General features: G+C 35.3%; 1 protein-coding gene across 1 annotated transcript in view; it reads left to right on the forward strand.

Annotated features, from left to right (window-relative positions):
• The window catches only part of LOC306887301 (exostosin-1a), a 55,132-nt gene extending 36,978 nt beyond the window's left edge, over positions 1-18,154 (forward strand). The window contains exons 2-11 of the mRNA XM_079444934.1: positions 3,885-3,978; positions 6,889-6,996; positions 9,151-9,270; positions 10,099-10,231; positions 10,333-10,451; positions 11,513-11,608; positions 11,810-11,899; positions 13,407-13,567; positions 13,751-13,922; positions 14,924-18,154. Of these exons, the coding sequence (XP_079301060.1) occupies positions 3,885-3,978; positions 6,889-6,996; positions 9,151-9,270; positions 10,099-10,231; positions 10,333-10,451; positions 11,513-11,608; positions 11,810-11,899; positions 13,407-13,567; positions 13,751-13,922; positions 14,924-15,109 (1,279 nt within the window). The 3' untranslated portion in view covers positions 15,110-18,154. The remainder of the gene's footprint in view (positions 1-3,884; positions 3,979-6,888; positions 6,997-9,150; positions 9,271-10,098; positions 10,232-10,332; positions 10,452-11,512; positions 11,609-11,809; positions 11,900-13,406; positions 13,568-13,750; positions 13,923-14,923) is intronic.
• Positions 18,155-18,414: the final 260 nt, after the last annotated feature.

Here is an 18,414-nt window from a genome sequence, read left to right on the forward strand (position 1 = left end):
TGTTTACTCCAACAGAAAGTTCTGTCCCACAGCCCACTCCATCACTTCCTGCTTGCAGTGAACTTCCTCGCCCCGGCCCGAGTGTGCTATAGGAACAGGTTGCACTGCGCTCGACTGGCTGCTTGTGTTTGAGTAATAGCGCAGGGTTGCAGTTATTCCTGACCTGCGTGTGTGAACTCACTGCTATTCATTAAAACAGGAGCTGTGTGGTGCTGTGCTGTCGCCTGCCATCCGGCCTCAAGAAATAAACTAGAGGCTTATTGTCCACAGCCCTGCCTGTACACAATTGCATTTCATACATAACAAACAAGTTTCAACTCAAAACTGCCTGTATCAGATCTTGGACAACAAGTGCTTAACTAACTTTTTGACTTGTGATAGTGTTATTTTAGTATTTTTTACTGACTGTTATAGTAGTTATTAGTATTATGAATTGGGTTTCATGTTTATATTTTAAATTTTATTATTTTATTTAAGTATTAGTAATCTTATTAAATAGTAATTTTATGTCCTATTGTCATTTTTTCTTTTCTTTTAGTTTTAGAATTTTTTGTAATTGAACTTTATTTTATATAATTTCTATGTTTTATATCATTAGTATTTTATATCAAAAGTTTTAGTAGTTTTAGTAATTAGTCAATTAGTTTTTTTGTCATTTTATTAGATTTTTTATGTATATTTGGCTTTAATTTCCTTTTATTTCAGTTTTAATAGATATAGTGATTCAACTTAAACACACACAGAGAGAGAGAGAGATTATATTATTATTTCTATTTTTTGCCTAAAACTATTGCTTGGTCTATAGACATTTTACTATTTCATTTTATGCTTTTGTTTTATTTTATATTTTTTATTTTATTTTATAACCAAATGCAAAATTATTTTATTTTAAAGGCAAATATTGATGTTTTATTGTATTTTATTTTATTTCATATTTTATGATTATATTTAAAATGATTTTAGTTTTAGTTTAAGTTTTTATACATTATATATTTTTTTTATTTTATTCTTTTGTTTTTACAGAGGGGCGAGTTGAAATAGTTTTTTATGAAAATTGTCAAGCAACAGATGCCGCACATAGAGCTTAAGTTGAACCCAGTCCATTCATTTATGATCATAAATGAAAAAAAATTTCAGCTCCATTCAAGTATGTATGCTCACTTTTCCAGCTCCAGTCATTTTCTGATGAATAAAATTAAGTCCCACCCAAGAATTTTTTTGCTCATTAAATAATGACAGCCTTTAAGGACAGCACAACCATATTGAAAATACACAAAACATTTTTTTTATTATATGCTTGAGAGTTATATTAAAAATATTAGTCTTCACACAATGAGCTGGTAGGATTAGCCGTGTGGTGCTGCCGAATTACGAAGTCTTTCGAGTGCATTATCCCGTCCTATTTTCAGACAACCCATATCAGGTTGCCCACTGAGCCAACAGGTCATCTTAGGTTATTACAGCATCCTGCAACACCTGCCGACTCTCAACCTCAAGCTTTACCGCTCATCTCAAACCCAGAACATCAGGGCAGTTTCTGTCTCACTGTCCGCAGGCGTCCTGGCCTGTTCCTTCATCCGTGCTGAAGAGCAGAGGTGAAGGAAGACCTCGGGGGCTTCACATTGGAATGCACAGCATCACCGATTACTCATTGGAGAGAGGGAGGAGAAGGAGCGGAGAACGTGGTGGAGAATGTGTAAAAGAGGAGAAGGGAGGGCGAGACGGGCAAAAAAGCAGGAATGTCGCATTAGGAATTCCAAACAGCCCCTTAATCCAAGTGCCGACTGAAACGCTGCTCAAAGCATTTGCTGAAGCTTTTATCCCACATAGTGCAAGAGCAGCCTACAAAGCAGAGGTCGAGAGGTCAAGAGCGTGAACGAGGATTTCTAAGAGCTCGCTTCTGACTGTCTGTGCATACTCGGGTGTGATTCATACTATGACACTAAATGTCTGTAACCCCTTTTACACAAAGCAGGTTAGACTGATATGTGGTTTCTATAAATCAAACTGGCATTAGGACAAACAGTAGACTTTTTTTTTGGTTTTCTCCATGAAATAAAAACACAAAAAGGTAATTGTGACTTTATCTCACAATTCTGACTTTTTGACAGAATTGCAAGATTTAAACTCAGAATTGAGGGATATAAATTCAGAATTACGAGATATAAACTCAGAATTGAGGGATATAAACTCAGAATTGAGGAATATAAACTCAGAATTGAGGGATATAAACTCAGAATTGAGGAATATAAACTCAGAATTGGGGGATATAAATTCAGAATTGAGGGATATAAACTCAGAATTGGGGGATATAAACTCAGAATTGGGGGATATAAACTCAGAATTGAGGGATATAAACTCAGAATTGAGGAATATAAACTCAGAATTGGGGGATATAAACTCAGAATTGGGGGATATAAACTCAGAATTGAGGGATATAAACTCAGAATTGAGGGATATAAACTCAGAATTGAGGGATATAAACTCAGAATTGAGGGATATAAACTCAGAATTGAGGGATATAAACTCAGAATTGAGGGATATAAACTCAGAATTGAGGGATATAAACTCAGAATTGGGGGATATAAACTCAGAATTGGGGGATATAAACTCAGAATTGAGGGATATAAACTCAGAATTGAGAGATATAAACTCAGAATTGGGGGATATAAACTCAGAATTGGGGGATATAAACTCAGAATTGAGGGATATAAACTCAGAATTGAGGGATATAAACTCAGAATTGGGGGATATAAACTCAGAATTGGGGGATATAAACTCAGAATTGGGGGATATAAACTCAGAATTGGGGGATATAAACTCAGAATTGGGGGATATAAACTCAGAATTGAGAGATATAAACTCAGAATTGTGAGATATAAACTTAATTTGCGAGAAACCAAGTCAGATTTTGTGAGATATTAACTCAGAAAAAGTCTTTTTTATTTAGTGGTAAAAACAGGTTTACATTTTAGACATTTATAATGTTACATTTCTATTTCAAATGCTGTTGTTGAAATTTCTCTTCATCAAAGAATCCTGTAAAAAATGTATCATGGTTTTCACCAAAAATGTGAAGCTGCACAACTGTTTTCAACACTGATAAGAAATGTTTCATGAGCATCAAATCAGCATATTAGAATGGTTTTATAGCATTTATGACAAACTATAGTCTAAACGCCTTGATTTCAATGAAAATTAATGGCATCACGTACAATCCATTCATTCACAGTGTTTTAGATTGAAAAAAATATTCTCTAAATTCTTTTATCAAATATAATAATGCATTCTGTGCTTCACTGCATTGGGGGATCCAGTATTCTGCTCAGTATACTCTGTATACTACACTGCTGTGGCATTCTAGCTGGTTGCTCAGATGTTGTAGCTGGTTAATAGACATTGCTAGGGTACTCTAGATGGTTGCTTTGGTATTTTGAATAGTTGCTGAGTGGCTGGTTACTAGGAGTTGCTTTGGGCTCTGGCTGGTTATGGGATGCTAGAGTATGTTGGTTATTTGCCAGTTGCTGCTACGGAGATCTTGCTGGTTATTTTGATTAGTTGTGGTAGTTATAGTTGAAATTCTTCAGCAATTGTGTTTGAAATTGAGACAGCATTTGGGGGGAATTCGCTCTAACATGGGTTTTTCTGTAGTTTTTTTAGTGATATTCGTGACTCAAAAGGTCCTGTAAACTGGAAAGTATGTAGTTGCTTTTTCCCACAGTGAATGTTATGAGTGTGTTCAGACCAGTGACATGCTTGATTCACAATCTGTGCCAGGAGCCATCTGTGTGAGGAGCGTAACTGAGTTTCCATGCAAATAGGATGTGCACCTTTCTGACCTTGGTTCTTAATATGTGCTTCCTTGTTTTTCTTTTTCTCAACAGGTATGACTATAAAGAAATGCTGCATAACTCCACTTTTTGTCTCGTGCCTCGAGGACGCCGCCTGGGCTCTTTCCGTTTCCTGGAGGCTCTGCAGGTACAGTTTTCCAGTTCCTTCCCATCGCCAATACTGATTGCCAACGGAAGACAATTACCAGTTGCATGCAGGTTCTGTGTTTCCAGCCCATACACACACACTTCATCATCATTGCAGTACTAAGGCTATGTGATATAAATGTAAAAAATATATTTGCAAATCAGAAAAGACGCATTAAATTGGTCCAAAGTGACAGTGAATTGTAATGTTACAAAAGATTTGTATTTCAATAAAATGCTGTTCTTTTGAACTTACAATTCATTAAAGAATCTTTAAAAAATTAATCACTTTCCACAAAATAGACCCACTAAGATGCACAACTTTTCAACATTGATAATGTTTCTTGAGCAGCAAATCGGCACATTAGAATGATTTCTGAAGGATCATGTGAGACTGCAGTAATAATGCTGAAAATTCAGCTTTGCATCACAGGGATAAATAGCATTTTAATCCAATATGCAAATATAAAACAAGTATTAATTGTAATGTTTCAGAATTTTACTGCATTTTTGAACAAATAAATGCAGCCTTGGTGAGCTTAAGAAACTTTAATTATTATTTTTTTAATACAGCCAACCCTAAATTAAAAAATTTGATTTAAAAAATTAATTAAATAAAAAAATTATTATTATCACATACGTATATTAATTCATGTTTCCCCTTTATATTGCTTGATATCATACTGTTTGTTTTTTGTTTTTCATATTTTTGAAAGAATTCGCTTACCAAAGCTGCAATTAATTGATCAAAAATATTATAAAAACAGTAATAATCCTATTTAAAATGAATGTTTCGTATAAGCAGCAATTGAGATATTAAAACGATCTCATTTGTGGTATTTCATTACTTTCTCAAATCCACCTTTATCCATAACCAGCACTATTCTGTGATGCCGGTGTAATAGTCAGATAGCCGTCTATTGTGTATTGTGTGGGAGTGCGGCTGTGCTCTTTCAGGTTGTCTGAAGTTGTGCAGACATGAGGCTTAACAGGCCATTATATATTGTGTTTTGAATTGTGTGGGTGTTGAGGTTTCCTGGGCTTTTATGCTGTGTATGTGCGTTTGTGTCTGTCTTCAGCTCTCGGGGGCTGTATTGGTCTGTATGTATTTCAGCAGATTGAAGCGCTGGTTAATGACACTGCAAGGATTAGTCCATAACAGCGGGATGATATTAGAGATGAGGGGAGGTCAGAGGGTGGGAGCAGTTTAACAGATTAGGGACAGGACAACAAGCCTGGGCAAACACACACACAGTTCTACAATAAAATTCTGTTGATGACAGATAATGCTTTTAATACAGACCATGATACTGAATTATTAACACTTTTATATACTATGGGACACGTCCAGAAAAAAAAATCATTATTACTGTGATGCATTAAAATACGGTTGTACCATGTTCAAAATAACTTGGTATATGGTAGCATGTCCGCACTTGTGCATGTTATAACTATGAATTGTTTATGAAAAAAAAAATGTTTGGACTTGGTAACAGTCTTATTTTAGTATTATACATATTATATAACAGGTTTTTTATGAATAGTTAAAATTAGCTTTTTTATTTTATATTTTGTTTTAGTAATTTTGTTGTTTTATTTGCATTTATTCATTTCTTTGTTTGTTTCATAGTCATCTGTTTTTATTTCATATTATCACCATGATGCAGGCTCAAAAAGCATGGAAATACTGTGATACCATGTTTAAAAAAATTGAACCTTAGTATTACTTTGGTAGCATGTCCACATTTACAAAAAAAGTAAAAAAAAAAAAAAAATATATATATATAATTTCATCTATCTTCCATCTCCATAACAGTGTTATTTATTTTAGTATTTTTATTTTGTTTTAGGTATTTTTGCTTTTATTTGTATGAATTTACAAATAAATACAAATAATGAATTTAGTTAGTTATTTAATTATTTTGATTTTAATTATATTTATTTTGATATATGGGGATTTTTTAATATTTTAAATTTGTTTTTAATTTTATTTCAAATTTTATTTTATTTCAGTTAGTAATTTTACTGCTTAATCTTAATTCAATTAATTGCCAAGGCAACACTTCAAATTTTTTTCATCTAATATTTTATTTTACTTTAAATAGTTTTAGTAAACAATAACAACTCTACATGCCATGGTATCAAGCTACTATAATGCTTTATGAACAAATTATAAAAAATAAAAAAAAACTGTACTGAGGTGATAAGAGTTATTTTGAGCTTTTGGGATTATTTTCACTGTAACTCCATCCTAAATAATGAATGCAGCTCTGCACTAATAACCAATAATGGCAGCTGATATGCAAATTGGAGACCAGGTAGTCATTAGATATTATAAACAATGCACCATCTGTCTGTTGGTACCTGCTGCTACAGCGCTACTTCAGGAACACAACAGCTAATTTGTAGCTGAATGGTGAACATGTTTGACAGTGTACATACACAGAAGAGATGCATGAATATGCTTGATTTATTTTGAAATAAATGTCTATATTGCACGTAATTGTATATTGCCATATTGGTGCATATATAAATATAACAAATACAATTTATTAAGATTTTTTTCCCCTATAGGTTTTTGCATTGGTCTCTTTCTCTGTTCTTGATGATTATCTCATCCTTTTTCATTGTTATGACCCGTGAAGCCTCAGTTCAGACAGGCAGAGCCACGCTTTGTGTTTACCTCAGTCGCTGCCAGATTTCCCAGAGCTCAAGATGGAACAGAAACATGACTGATAAACCATGATTCCTCATTTCTCAGTCTGAAGTCAGACCTCCTCTTGCTTTCAGACTTTCCACTCGAAGACGCTAATAAAATTTTCATGACGCTTGTTTTATTTTTCTTCAGCCTGTTTTAACTCGTCTCTGCCTGTGTCTCTCTCTCTGTGTGTGTGTGTGTGTGTGCGTGCAGGCCGCTTGTGTTCCCGTCATGCTCAGTAACGGCTGGGAGCTTCCGTTCTCAGAGATCATCGACTGGCACACGGCCGCCGTCATTGGGGACGAGAGACTTCTTCTACAGGTACGACTTCCAGAATATATCAGGATTTAATCTGGCTCATTTTATGTGATTCATTCTGTTGCTTGTTCCTGTCTGAAACAACAGCTCTGTTCCTAAATTCAGTGAGCTGCCTGCTGTCTACTGCCTATATGGGCAGCATCTTAACTAAAATACATTCTAGTATTGGCTTCTCTGTGAAAAGTGCATGCAGTGCTGCCAAAAGAAAGTATCTGCTGTCTAACTGTATGAGGACAAGAACACATGACCTTCATCTCCAGAACTGCTATGAGAGTCCACTTCATGAGAATTTTACCATTTCATTTTATAAAATTTATTGTCATATTTCACAACAATGCATTAAAATAAGTTTGACTTGAAGAAATTGTGACAGAAATATATTACTATATTAATAATAATAATGTTTAAAACACTTCTTTTTAAACCCTTCTTTTTATTTGCACTTATTTTTACACTTATTCAACTTTATTTTTTAATCAAAATATTTCCATTTTATTCTTCTTCCAATTTTAACAGTAAATGCTTGTTGAGTAGCACTTTGTTTGCTAAAAAATGTAAGTTTTTATTTCATTTTCAGTTGATTAAAATAATGCTTTTTTTGCCTTCATTTGATTACAAGAAAAATGAAAATACATAACAGAATTTCTTAAAAATTTCATAGGGCCTATTATTGGCCTACTATTATATTATTACTATTATATAAATAAATATTTTATTAATAAATTAAAGTTTAAAAAAATTCAATTCATTAGACATGCATAGATGAGTTTAAAAAAAACTTATTTTATAGGGACCTAAAAATTGTAATAAATTGATGTTAAATTGTATAAGTTTAATCATTTCAGTTGCTTATAAATGCATTTTGATTGCTATGATTTCATCTAACCATTAAAATGGCATCCAGGAAAATTTAAATGGACAAATGCATGGAAAAAAATAAAATTGAATTTGGGGGGGGAAATAACCGATCTCATAGGGACATCGTTGTATAATCATGTACTTTTGAAATGCTACCTGCAAAGTCAGCTTGCAAAGTTTTGGAATGGAGACATGTTAATATGTTGAAATTTGTTTTAACAAATCATTCAATCTCAAGCCTTTTATATTAATTAATCATGCATGAATTAAATCATTCTAATGTCACATGCTAATTTGCCGTGCGCAAGCCTGCAACTCTCAGTGTCGGTCTGCAGGCCCCCGGAGACTTCCACGGTGAAAGCAAGTGCATGTTGCTTTGTAATTGAAATGGGACCTCTTGCCCTCGCCGATTAGCGGCCTGCGGCAGAAAGGCAGTCTGTGGTGAGAGGAGTGACAGCTTCTGTCAGGCCGCAGTAGCACATTTCTGCATTTAATATGCTCTCGTGCCCCTGTGGCACTGACTGGCTCAACAAAAGGTGAGACTAATCGGCCAGTGAGATATTTGTAATGGAAATCCACCTCAAGGGCCGTTTGTGTTTACAGTGATGAGAGACTTTAATAATCACTCACACCTGCTGTGACTCACTTCTCCTCTCAGTAAATACTGCAACAGAACCACAGACTGAGCACCTAAGGCAGTGTTCCAGTGTTTATTGCAGTAGTCTATCTATCTATCCATCTATCTATCCATCCATCCATCCATCCATCCATCCATCCATCCACCCATCCATCTTTCTATTGTTCTAGCATTCTATCATTCATTCTATCTATCCTTCTAACATTCTAACATTCTATCTGTTTGTCTATCTATCGTTCTATTGAACGTTCTATTCTTTTATCTGTCTGTCTGTCTATCTGTCATTCTGTAGTATCATTTTATCTATCATTTTGTCATTCTATCTATCTGTCTGACTGCCTATCAATCACTCAATCACTTAGAACACCTTAGCAACTACCTTAGTAACCGCATAGCAACTAGATAATGTCAACACCCTATAAACTACCTAGCAATCACCCAAGCAAAAGTCTGAAATGAGGGTGAATAACAAAGTTTTTCACTTTGAGGTGAACTGTTCCATTAAACTTACTCTTGAAAATGTGTCCACTGTCTGAAAAAGCCCAGTTTGTCAGAGTGATCCGTCCACAGGGAGAGATTTCAGTTATTTTAACTGGTGCCTCCGACTGGAAAGGCCTGTCAAGTAGAAAATACATTATCACACTGCTCCCGTCTCCTCACAGATTCCATCGACGGTTCGCTCCATCCATCAAGATCGTATTCTGTCTCTCCGCCAGCAGACGCAGTTCTTGTGGGAAGCTTATTTCTCTTCTGTGGAGAAAATTGTGCTCACTACATTAGAGGTAAGCAACCTGATCAATTAAAACAAGACGTGCAGCCATCAAGACCTAAAGACTAGACGGATAAGTCCTGCAAAAACTTGAAAAATGAACAGGGAAAAAATGGGAAATTCGATTTTGCAGAAAATGAAGCTCATTTTAGGACCATTAAGACTTTTGCCCTGTGATTTTCATGATTATTAAGCACATTTTCACAACACTGTTCTCATTACTGTAATGCATCCACAATCGGATGTAGTTATGAGTTTGTAATTATCATTATTTTAACTGATTGAATGATAAAAATGTAATGAGAATGATCCAGGCGCAATGATGTATTTAGTAAAATTAGCATAGATAGTCATTACGTATAAATATTTTAAATAACTAATAATTACCATAATGTGAATTAGATCTAAATGGTCCTAAAAATAAGCTTCATTTTCTTTCAAATGAAAAATGATAATTTCTGTTTTGCACAATCACATGCGGTCAGTCATGTCGGGAGCTATTCCTGAATGAAAACGGAGCTACATCGGGCCGGTCTCAGGCTCTGGTTTCACACACTTCTCCCTGGAGGAAACATTGCAGCTCTGAGATGTGCTGGATTGCTGTTGGTGTGTAAGAGGACACCCGGGTCAGGTCTTGAAGGGTGGATCTGTGATACCGAGCATTAATACGTGTCCAAATAAACATGGCTGCAGTCCAGCTGGCCTCATGTTTATGAAAGTTAAACGCCGTGAGATTTGTGCCTTGTTAATGTTGAAGTGAGTCTGATAACCTCTAATGAACACCATCATTCAGAGATTCATCTCGTAACTTTCCAAACTCTTTCTGGACTGGTTTTCCCAGATCATCCAGGACCGTGTGTTGCAGCACAACGCCCGCAGCACTCTAATGTGGAACCGGTTGCCCGGAGGACTTTTCACTTTGCCCCAATACTCGTCCTACCTGGGCGATTTTCCCTTCTTCTACGCTGTACTCGGTAAGCAGGCCATTGCTGTTTACTACTAACGTGCTACGAGTATGGAGTCAGTGTTTTATATGAACTGTCTGGATGAAATATATCGATCATCTTCTACACAGGTGTTAAACCACAGCAGAAGTTCACAGCCGTCATTCACGCTGTCACGCCTCTCGTATCTCAGTCTCAGCCGGTTTTCAAGTTGCTAGTGTCTGTGGCCAAATCACAGTACTGTGACCAGGTCAGTGTTAATTTATGCACTATTATAGTGTTTTTAATTGGCTTTTATTTATTAAGTTTTTTCACTTGTAATTGTAGTTTACATTTTAGTCATTTTGTTATGTGCTTTTGTTATTTTTATTAGTTTTGGGGGTTTTATAGTTCTGTTTAACTTTAGTTTTAGTAATTTTAGTACTTAAACTTTTTATTTCAGTTAGTTGCAAAGGCAAGTTTTTTTTATTAAAATTTTTAATCTAATATTAATACTTAATTTCAGTTTTAATCGGTGTATCATTTTAGTGTCATTGAGATACTAGTATAGTTTTATAGCCTGGATTCACAGAAATATTCTCTGGTCAAGTTCAGACACTTTATGAATTCAAACTTGATTATTTAGACCTGAATATTAATAAAGGGATGAAGTTCATAAGGTTAAGTTTGATATTTTGACATCACATAACTCATCAGATCCATTGTTTATACTTACAGAGGTTTGTCCCGTTGTTTTCCCTCTAAAATGATGTAATTTCCTGGAAGATATCATTGAGGAACTGGCAAATGCTAAAGGCATTATACAAAAGATTGACAGTATGGAATAAAATATAAAATTAACTAAATTCAATCTTTAAATATTGTAAGTTTATGATTTAATCTGATTAAGACATCATTCAAAAGTATGTTTGTTTGTTTGTTTTTTAAAGAAATACTGAAATAAATGAAATTTATCAAAAGTGACAGTAAAGATTTTTGTTCTCAACATTGATAATAATCAAAACAATTTCTTGAGCAGCAGTTCAGTATATTAGAATGACTTCTGAAGAATCATGTGACACTGAAGACTGGAGTAGTGAAGATGAAAATTCAGCTTTGCATCACAGGAATAAATTTAATATAAAACAGAAAACTTTAAACTGTTATATTGTTATATTTCACAGTATTGCCATTTTTTATGTATTTTTGACTTACCAACCCCAGACGCTTGAGCAATAGTGTGTATGATATAAAAAGTACTGAATAGTAGAAATGATGCTGGTACAGGCTGGATTCACAGCATCTGATGTTCTCACTATGTGCTTGTGTCAGATCATTGTTCTGTGGAACTGTGACAAGCCTCTCCCTGCGAAGCACCGCTGGCCCGCCACCTCTGTTCCAGTCATCGTAATCGAGGGCGAGAGCAAGGTGAATCTCCACTCATTCAACCGTGCTGTCTTTATATTTCCATCATATCAAATGAAGTTTCTGCTGTTACTCGCCTGCGATGACAAATGATGGATGGTGCATATTGATTTGGTTTTGTGCTCTGCCTTGAATGTTTATCTTAACTAAAGTCAAAGATATGGAGCATTTTCTGGAGGTTTCATGTATTGATTACATGTTTAGGTGATGAGCAGCCGATTCCTGCCCTATGACAACATCAAAACTGATGCAGTCTTGAGTCTGGATGAAGACACTGTGCTCTCGACTACAGAGGTGAGTCAACAAATCAGAACAGTTCTAGGTTTTTCTGAATTTTGCATCAGTGTTATATTAAATAAGTGCTCATTTTATTGTGCTTTTTTTTGGTACTTTTGCTCATTAAAATTACACTATGTAAATGTTTGTCCTGTTAACTTTAACTGCTAGTGGACAAAATGTACAAAGTGTAACTTTAATGAGAAAAAATACCAAAAAAAGTACAATGAAATGAAGCACAAACACACAAGTTACTTGGTAATGATCACCTTGATGATTGCCTCATCTGTGTGAATGTTTCTAATAACATCAAATCTCTCAAGATAATGAGAGGAGGATATCTGAAAATTGTGTCTTATGAACTAGTAAGATTAAGCTTGTTTCCGCAATATAATTTTTTTTAAACAAAAAAGGTAATTGCAGATTTTTGTCTCACATTTTGAGTTTATCTCACAATTTAAATTGTGAGTTTATATCTCGCAATTCTGACTTTTTCCCCCCAGAATTCCGAGTTTGCATCTTGCAATTCCGTTTATTTGTTTCTGCCACAAAATAAAAAACAAAACGGTTAACTTTTTATCTCACAATCCTGACTTTTGTCTTGCAATTTGAGTTTTTTTATTTCACAATTCAGATGTTTCTTCTCAGAATTGTGAAATAAAAAGTTGTAATTACCCTTTTTTTTATCCCTTGTCATATGTTTTCATACATAAATGCTGTTATTTTGACTTGTTGAAATCAATAGAATTTTAAAATAATGTCACAAAAGTTTGGAAACACTGACATTAGACAAAACAATTACTATTCATATAAGATAACAATAAAAACTATTACTTAAAGGAACACTCCACTTTTTTTGAAAATAGGCTAATTTTCCAACTCCCCTAGAGTTAAACAGTTGAGTTTTACCGTTTTTGAATCCATTCAGCAGATCTCCGGGTCTGGCGGTAGCACTTTTAGCTTAGCTTAGCATAGATCATTGAATCGGATTAGACCATTAGCATCTCGTTCAAAAATTACTAAAGAGTTTTGATATTTTTCCTAATTTAAAACTTGACTCTTCTGTAGTTACATCGTGTACTAAGACTGACAGAAAATGTAAAGTTGCGATTTTCTAGGCCGATATGGCTAGGAACTATACTCTCATTCCGGCGTAATAATCAAGAAACTTTGCTGCCGTACCATGGGTGCAGCAGGCGCAGTGATATTACACAGCGCCTGAAAGTAGTCCCCAGCTATATCATAACTAGTTACCTAGCTGGGGACTACTTTCAGGCGCTGCGTAATATCATTGCGCGGGATGAGCGATATGCTAATGGTCTAATCCGATTCAATGATCTATGCTAAGCTAAGCTAAAAGTACTACCGCCAGACCCGGAGATCGGCTGAATGGATTCAAAAACGGTAAAACTCAACTGTTTAACTCTAGGGGAGTTGGAAAATGAGCCTATTTTAGAGTTCAAATCTTAGAGTTTATGTGTGCATGGTTGAGTAAGTACTTATTATAGAATACTTGTTTCTACAGGTGGATTTTGCCTTTACGGTTTGGCAAAGTTTCCCAGAGAGGATCGTGGGATACCCTGCACGGAGCCATTTCTGGGACTCTAACAAGGAGCGCTGGGGCTACACCTCTAAATGGACCAATGACTACTCCATGGTGCTGACTGGAGCTGCTTTCTACCACAGGTAAGTTTCCTTCACGACAAGACACTAAGTCGCTTTCCAGAACCTTCACCTTCTCTGTTTATCTGTGGGGGAAAGAGCTGCCAACCTCCTATACTTCTGAATATGAAATGATCTGAAGTACCAAAATGTTCCCTAGGCCCTAAGATTTATAAAGGTGTTAACAGGCTATATTTTTTACTCTAGGTATTATAACTACTTGTATACACAATACCTGCCCGGCAGCTTAAAGAATATGGTGGACCAGCTCTCAAACTGTGAAGACATCCTCATGAACTTCTTGGTGTCTGCTGTCACTAAGATGCCTCCTATCAAGGTCACTCAAAAGAAGCAGTACAAGGAGACGATGATGGGACAGGTACAAAATGCAATAAATTGATGTAATTGTCACTGTTCTCAGTTTCAGGTGTTCATCTCATATGTTCAACTGTGTGAGCGCTAGTATTTCCTGCAGAGTTAAATCTGGAATTCTGAGGAAGGGTTTGAGACAAGTGCGTCACTGTTTTCACCTCCCAAAAATAGCTTATAATGACTTGAGGAAATACTTCAGCTTCCATCAGCTTCTGCTATTCTCATATTGAGAGTGTGTTGTTTTGAATGTGTCCAGTGATTTCCCTCAAAGATGGTTTATTTTTGATGTATGAGTGAATGTCACGATGATACCTATCAAGAACCAGTGTTATTTTAGTATAGTTTTTATTAATATTTTGAATTAGTGTTTATTTTTATATTTTCCTATTTGAATTTTAGTTCAGTAGTTTTAATAATTGGTAAAAAGCTAAAGCAAAGTTGTTAAATTAAGTGTTTTATATATAATATTATATATTTAATTTAATTTATATTATTTATTTCAAGTAACAATATTTTTTAAGTTAAATGTAGTAATGCTGCTGTCAAGAGCATGCCTGGATTATATCTCACACCAGCATCAGTATTTTGTTTGCTACCTTATATAGGTAGTTAATAAAGCTTGTTTTTGAGAATTTTTTTTTTCATGACAATTTATTAAATTCTCCTCCTACATTCTCATTCATGTCATGTAAACTAATGTAAGTCTTTTTTTGATAGTCCAATTTAAATTTGCTAAAGTTATGTTTGCAAGCAAATTACAAGCCAATTTTTGTTTGTGACAAATTAATTGCAAAAAAGAATGAAAATATATATATATAATATATAAAATAGCTTTTATATAACAGTATTGAGTGTTTTAATCAATCTGTGCAATAACAGGTTTGTGCTGCTAAAATGTAGTAAAGACACCAGATGTCTTTCGCATTCAAGTTACAAACAACCACATCCACTCTTATGTTAAAAATAAGGTGGATATAGCAGCTAACTAACTCTCTCTTTTATCCGCAGACATCCCGGGCATCACGCTGGGCAGATCCTGACCACTTTGCCCAGCGGCAGACGTGCATGAACAAATTTGCCAGCTGGTTTGGCACCATGCCCCTGGTCCATTCGCAGATGAGACTGGATCCCGTTCTGTTCAAGGACCAGGTATCGATACTGCGCAAAAAGTACAGAGATATCGAGAGACTCTGACGAAGCCGAGAAACCCTTTCACTCTGAACGGGGATGGGAAATGACGTCCGAAAACCCCCCCAGAACCCTGAAAAACCAGATCAACAGGGATAAAAACGGGGGCATGGAAACCCTCAGGGAGGGAGCGCATATATAAATATAAATATATGAAAGCAAGAGGTTCGATGCGAGACCACGTTGACATTATTTGGCTGAGTTTAGCACAATACAAAGACACGCCAATATTGGCAGCTTTCTGTCTTCCACACCCCCCTCTTGTAATGCTTTGCCAATGACAACAGTGACCATGGCAAATTAGCCAATGCCGGGCAGCCACACACACATCCACATGCAGTCAGAATATAGACTACTGCACACCGGTTTAACTTTTGGATTCTAGACCTCTCCATGTTAGATGTGTGATACGCCTGGCTGAAAGGGTCGCCCGCAGTCCAGCCGTGAATATTTATTCAGTCCGCCTTCAGCAAGCGTTACGCCCCTCTTGAAAACGCAGGACAACGTCCCGCGGAGAAGTCGAGCGTGCAAAACACCGCGCACAACGTCATAGTGCCTGAGCTTTCAGATGGACCGTATCTGGGAGTCCAAAGGGGTTTTGTGTGAATGCAAAAACACCTTGTTCATGCTGCTTAGATTTGGATTCAAATGTAGGTGTTCCACAAATTGGCCCAAAGTTTTGATTTTTTTTTTTTCTTTCTATACAAGCCTTTTGGTGTATTTTGTCAAACTGACATAATTGTAGTATTTTTGGATGAATTAGACCCAATGCCACATACATCTTGTTCTTTGTCTGGTTTTCTTACAAGCCTTACTGTGTAATACCATATCAGAGGCCACGTTCACACTACAGCTAATTCAGATCTCACTCCACTTCTGACTTATCTTCGTCTTTGTTTTGTTTTTTGTGACACATATTGACATCCAAAATGTTCATATAATGACAACCACTTTTACAATTCAAATGAATAATAACTAGTTGTTAATGCAGCAGTGCCACTTGTTTAATGACAAACATGGAGGGGCTTAAAACACAAAATCTGTTTAAGGTTAAAAAAACTTAAAAATGTTCATACCCATTCAAATCTCCACTCACTAATGTTTCTTTCTTTAAAACACCAAATGTTTTAAATTCCGTTGCAATCCATTTCTCTTTTGTTGTTAGTTTTGACAAGTCAGCCAGAGTTTATGTGGCTATTACATAGGTTTTCCATAAATTGGCCCAAAGTTTTAAATTTTTCTTTCTTTCTATACAAGCCTTTTAGTGTATTTTGTCAAATTGATAAAACATCTCATTTTCTGTTTTGTTGCGAGTCTTATGAGTGTAATCTCATATCAGAAGCCACGTTCACACTTAAGCTATCCAGATGTCACTCCACTTCTGACTGCTTCATCTTTGTCTGAACTTGTTTATTTGGAAGTGACAAATACATTTTACATCTCAATAAAGTTCACATAGTGACAACCACTTTTACAACTCAATCTAATAATAACTAATTCATGCAGACATCACTTGTCTAATGATAAACATGGAGGGACTTAAAACAGGTGGTTTACTAACATTTTTGAATGCTAGCACATCTTTGCTCGCTAATATTTCTTTCTTTAAATGGATGTTCCAATCTATTTGCTTAAATCTATTTATATTTTTTCTAAAGGTTCAATAAATGGTTCAATTTCAGAAAACTAGATTCAATAATCCCTATGTTGTTTCAGTGTGTACATGGCTAGTATGTATTTCAAGAGTCACTCACTCAGCGGCTCGAGTCAAAGCACAGGATATGTAGTTGTAAAGAGATATTTAACACTAGCTTCGCATTTACTCTCAAAAATCAATGAAACATCTGAAAATGCTTGATTACGAGAGGACATCATTCATTCAGAGCTTCACGTGGAGTTTTGAGAACGTCTTCCGTTGATTTTTTTGTTAAGAAAGAGCTATTAACACTCCTGTTTGTCTCGGATTGGGATGGCTAGAGCTGGCTGTCCCATTCAAAAGTACTTTTGTCCAAAACCCATACAATTGGTCTTTAGTCAGTGCAGATGCTATATTTAATGTTGCATGAATGAAAGCACTGTTGTGAAGGACAGATGTACAGTTTTAGTGGGTTGCACTGTTTTGTTGTCAAGAAAAATACATATTTTTGACATGATAAAGCACCTTAAACAATCTACCATATTCAACCAACTGTAAATTAAATATGGCATCTACACTGACTTGAGATTTAAAGTCCCTACAATTACAAAAAAATACCATATACAGTGCTTTTGTAGCATTTTCCCCATTAAAGACAGTAGGATTGACTATTATACATTGATGGTTTGGAACGTGATGATAGAAATGTGTGAACTGGTAGTGATTTTGCTTGACCGTTAATATAATACCTATATTTGCATGGCGAGGACTGCTTTGTTCTATTGACACAAGAAAGAAACATGGAGTAATGTGACAATACAGAACAAAATGTGTCCCAAATCATTTAAGATGAGGAAAACCCTATTTAGGAGTGTTGACTTGTTTGGTATTAATGTAGAATAGAACTGATGTGGATGAATTGGGCCGGAAGTGTGGCAAACATCTCTCCAAATAAGATATCGCTATTATGAGGTTCCTGTCACATATATCAGGATTCAATCAGGCTTTTCTCTCTTTTTTGTCTCAAATGATTGTGCCTTTTCTCAAGACGCTTCTGCATTATTTTGTTAGCCTTCAGCGCCACAATCTCCTCTATAGCGTTGATCGTACATATCTTCTCTCTGTTCTTGTTCACTTGGTTTAGTTTTCTTTGTCAAACACTGGAGTTTTTCTGATGGTTCAGTACTGACATTCCTGCCTGTTTTGTAGGAAACATCTCGGTCGCTCTTTCACTCTGCCTCATGTTTGTACTTGTATTTAGCACCCATGAGGATTCATGTATTTATTCATGTATTATTTCATCCTTGGACCCTGTACTTTTATTTTAACGTCATTACAAACAATAAAATAAAAGTTGGAGTTTTTTTAAATAAAAAAGTGATTTTATAAAAAAGAAATAAATGATATTTGATACATTTGTATGTGTTTTGATTATATCAAGTGCCAAATCGTATCATATAGGGATGTAACGATTCACTTAACTCATGATTCATGATACTGATTTCACAATATGATTTTCTCACAACGTTTTTTAACAAAATAAGATTTAAGCCAAATAAAAAGGTGTCCTTTTTATTATTTCTCATACAAAATGCTGCACGTTTCTTTGTGAAATTGAAATATGTCAAATAACAAAATTAAATTGAAATTTTAAAACAAATCCCAAATCAAATAA

Source organism: Barbus barbus (genome assembly GCF_936440315.1).
Source record: "Barbus barbus genome assembly, chromosome: 21".
NCBI lineage: Eukaryota > Metazoa > Chordata > Actinopteri > Cypriniformes > Cyprinidae > Barbus > Barbus barbus.